Source organism: Triticum dicoccoides, chromosome 7B, assembly GCF_002162155.2.
Source record: "Triticum dicoccoides isolate Atlit2015 ecotype Zavitan chromosome 7B, WEW_v2.0, whole genome shotgun sequence".
In the NCBI taxonomy this organism is placed as follows: domain Eukaryota; kingdom Viridiplantae; phylum Streptophyta; class Magnoliopsida; order Poales; family Poaceae; genus Triticum; species Triticum dicoccoides.
This window is the reverse complement of record NC_041393.1, coordinates 277,907,347-277,908,762: the sequence shown is the minus strand read 5'-3', so window position 1 is coordinate 277,908,762 and position 1,416 is coordinate 277,907,347. Positions and strand designations below refer to the sequence as shown.

At 47.4% G+C, this 1,416-nt stretch overlaps 1 protein-coding gene across 1 annotated transcript; it reads right to left on the bottom strand.

Moving 5' to 3' along the window:
* Positions 1-486: 486 nt before the first annotated feature.
* Positions 487-1,047, bottom strand: LOC119340918 (mitochondrial import receptor subunit TOM9-2-like). The gene has a single exon (XM_037612815.1). It carries the CDS (start codon positions 994-996, stop codon positions 724-726), a length of 273 nt encoding a protein of 90 aa, XP_037468712.1. The 5' UTR covers positions 997-1,047; the 3' UTR covers positions 487-723.
* Between the last annotated feature and the right edge of the window lie 369 nt (positions 1,048-1,416).

The following is a 1,416-nucleotide window of genomic DNA, read 5'->3' as shown; positions in this document are numbered from 1 at the left end:
TGTATGAAAAAAAAAAGCCCTAAGGATTAGAAGACTAGGAATTTGGATGAAAGAGTGTTTGATATCATAGGAAAATCAAATGAATTCCACCAAAAGGTTTGAGAGGATTTCCTCCAAAATAGAGTGCAAATGAATCTTAAGATAATTTTCACAAAGATTCAAGTTCTCCAAAAATCTTATGGAATTCCTTGGAATCAAGATGACCTTGGGAGTTATATGCACCCATCAGCCGACTCAGCCAATATAGACTAGAATGCGTCTCCTTAGTGATCAGTACCTCCGTAGAATCAAACTCCTAACAACCGATGAGCCATCATCATGGGATAAGAGCAACGTCTTGTTTTGGTTATTACGAGGATCAGTACAAGGAGCAACAATGATTGATTTCTAGTTCCCTAACCTGCTAATTCTGGTGGTGTAAGTAGCAATATCAGAGCAACAAGTATGAGGTAGGGCATTGTGACAATCATGTATGTACTCCGAGTATGTATCTAAATAGGCATCACAAACAAACACTTGTGTATCACAGGACTGAGTTCAAGACAAGTCGGTGATATTGCGATAATAATTGTACCGAGCAGGAGCAGTCACAACAAGGTATGATCTTTTTCCCCCAAAACAGACTAGTGATAAAATTCTCGACAACTTATGATACTAGCAAAACGAAATGCGACCGCATCAGCAGCAGCGGCAGGCAACAAAGACGGACGAAAGAGGAGGGATTTATTTGGCGAGGGGCGGCGGCGAGCCGAGAAGAGCCTGCTGCTGGAGGTCGAGGTCGACCATCTGCTGCTCCCGGTCCATCTCGATGATGAGCGGCACGACCAGCACAAGGAAGGTCGTCCCGGCGATCCACGCCGCCTTCCCCGTGCTCCGCAGCAGCTTCCCCGCCACCGCCGCCGCCTCGCGGCCGTGCGCCGCCACCGAGGACCGCGAGATGGCAGCCAGGACGCCGCCCGCGTCGCCGCGCTTGCTCACAGCAGAGGACGACGCCATGCTCGCTCCCTTGTTTTGATTTGGACTGGAGGATTCGATTCGGTTCGATTAGGGTTTCCTTTCCATTCCAGAGGACGACTCCTTCTTATCGGACTGGACGGACGGAGTGAGTAGTGGGCCTTTTGTGGGCTTAAGGAGGCCCGTGACATCGGGAGGCTCGAATGGTTGGTTAGTCAGCAGGCAGCAGTCTTCGCACAGGAGAAGCGACCGAGCAACGTGATGGGCCAGTCCAATTTGCGTACCCAGTTCCTGTACAATATTATCCGGTTTTGGGAACCTTCTAGAAGGTTCCCTGAACCGATTTATTTTCTTTTACCGGTTTTCCTTTTAATTTCTGTTTTGTTTTCGTTTTCCCCTTTTGTTTTTGTCATTTTTCTGTTTCTTTTCTTCTTTCTATTTCTATTTTTCTGTTTTTTTCTC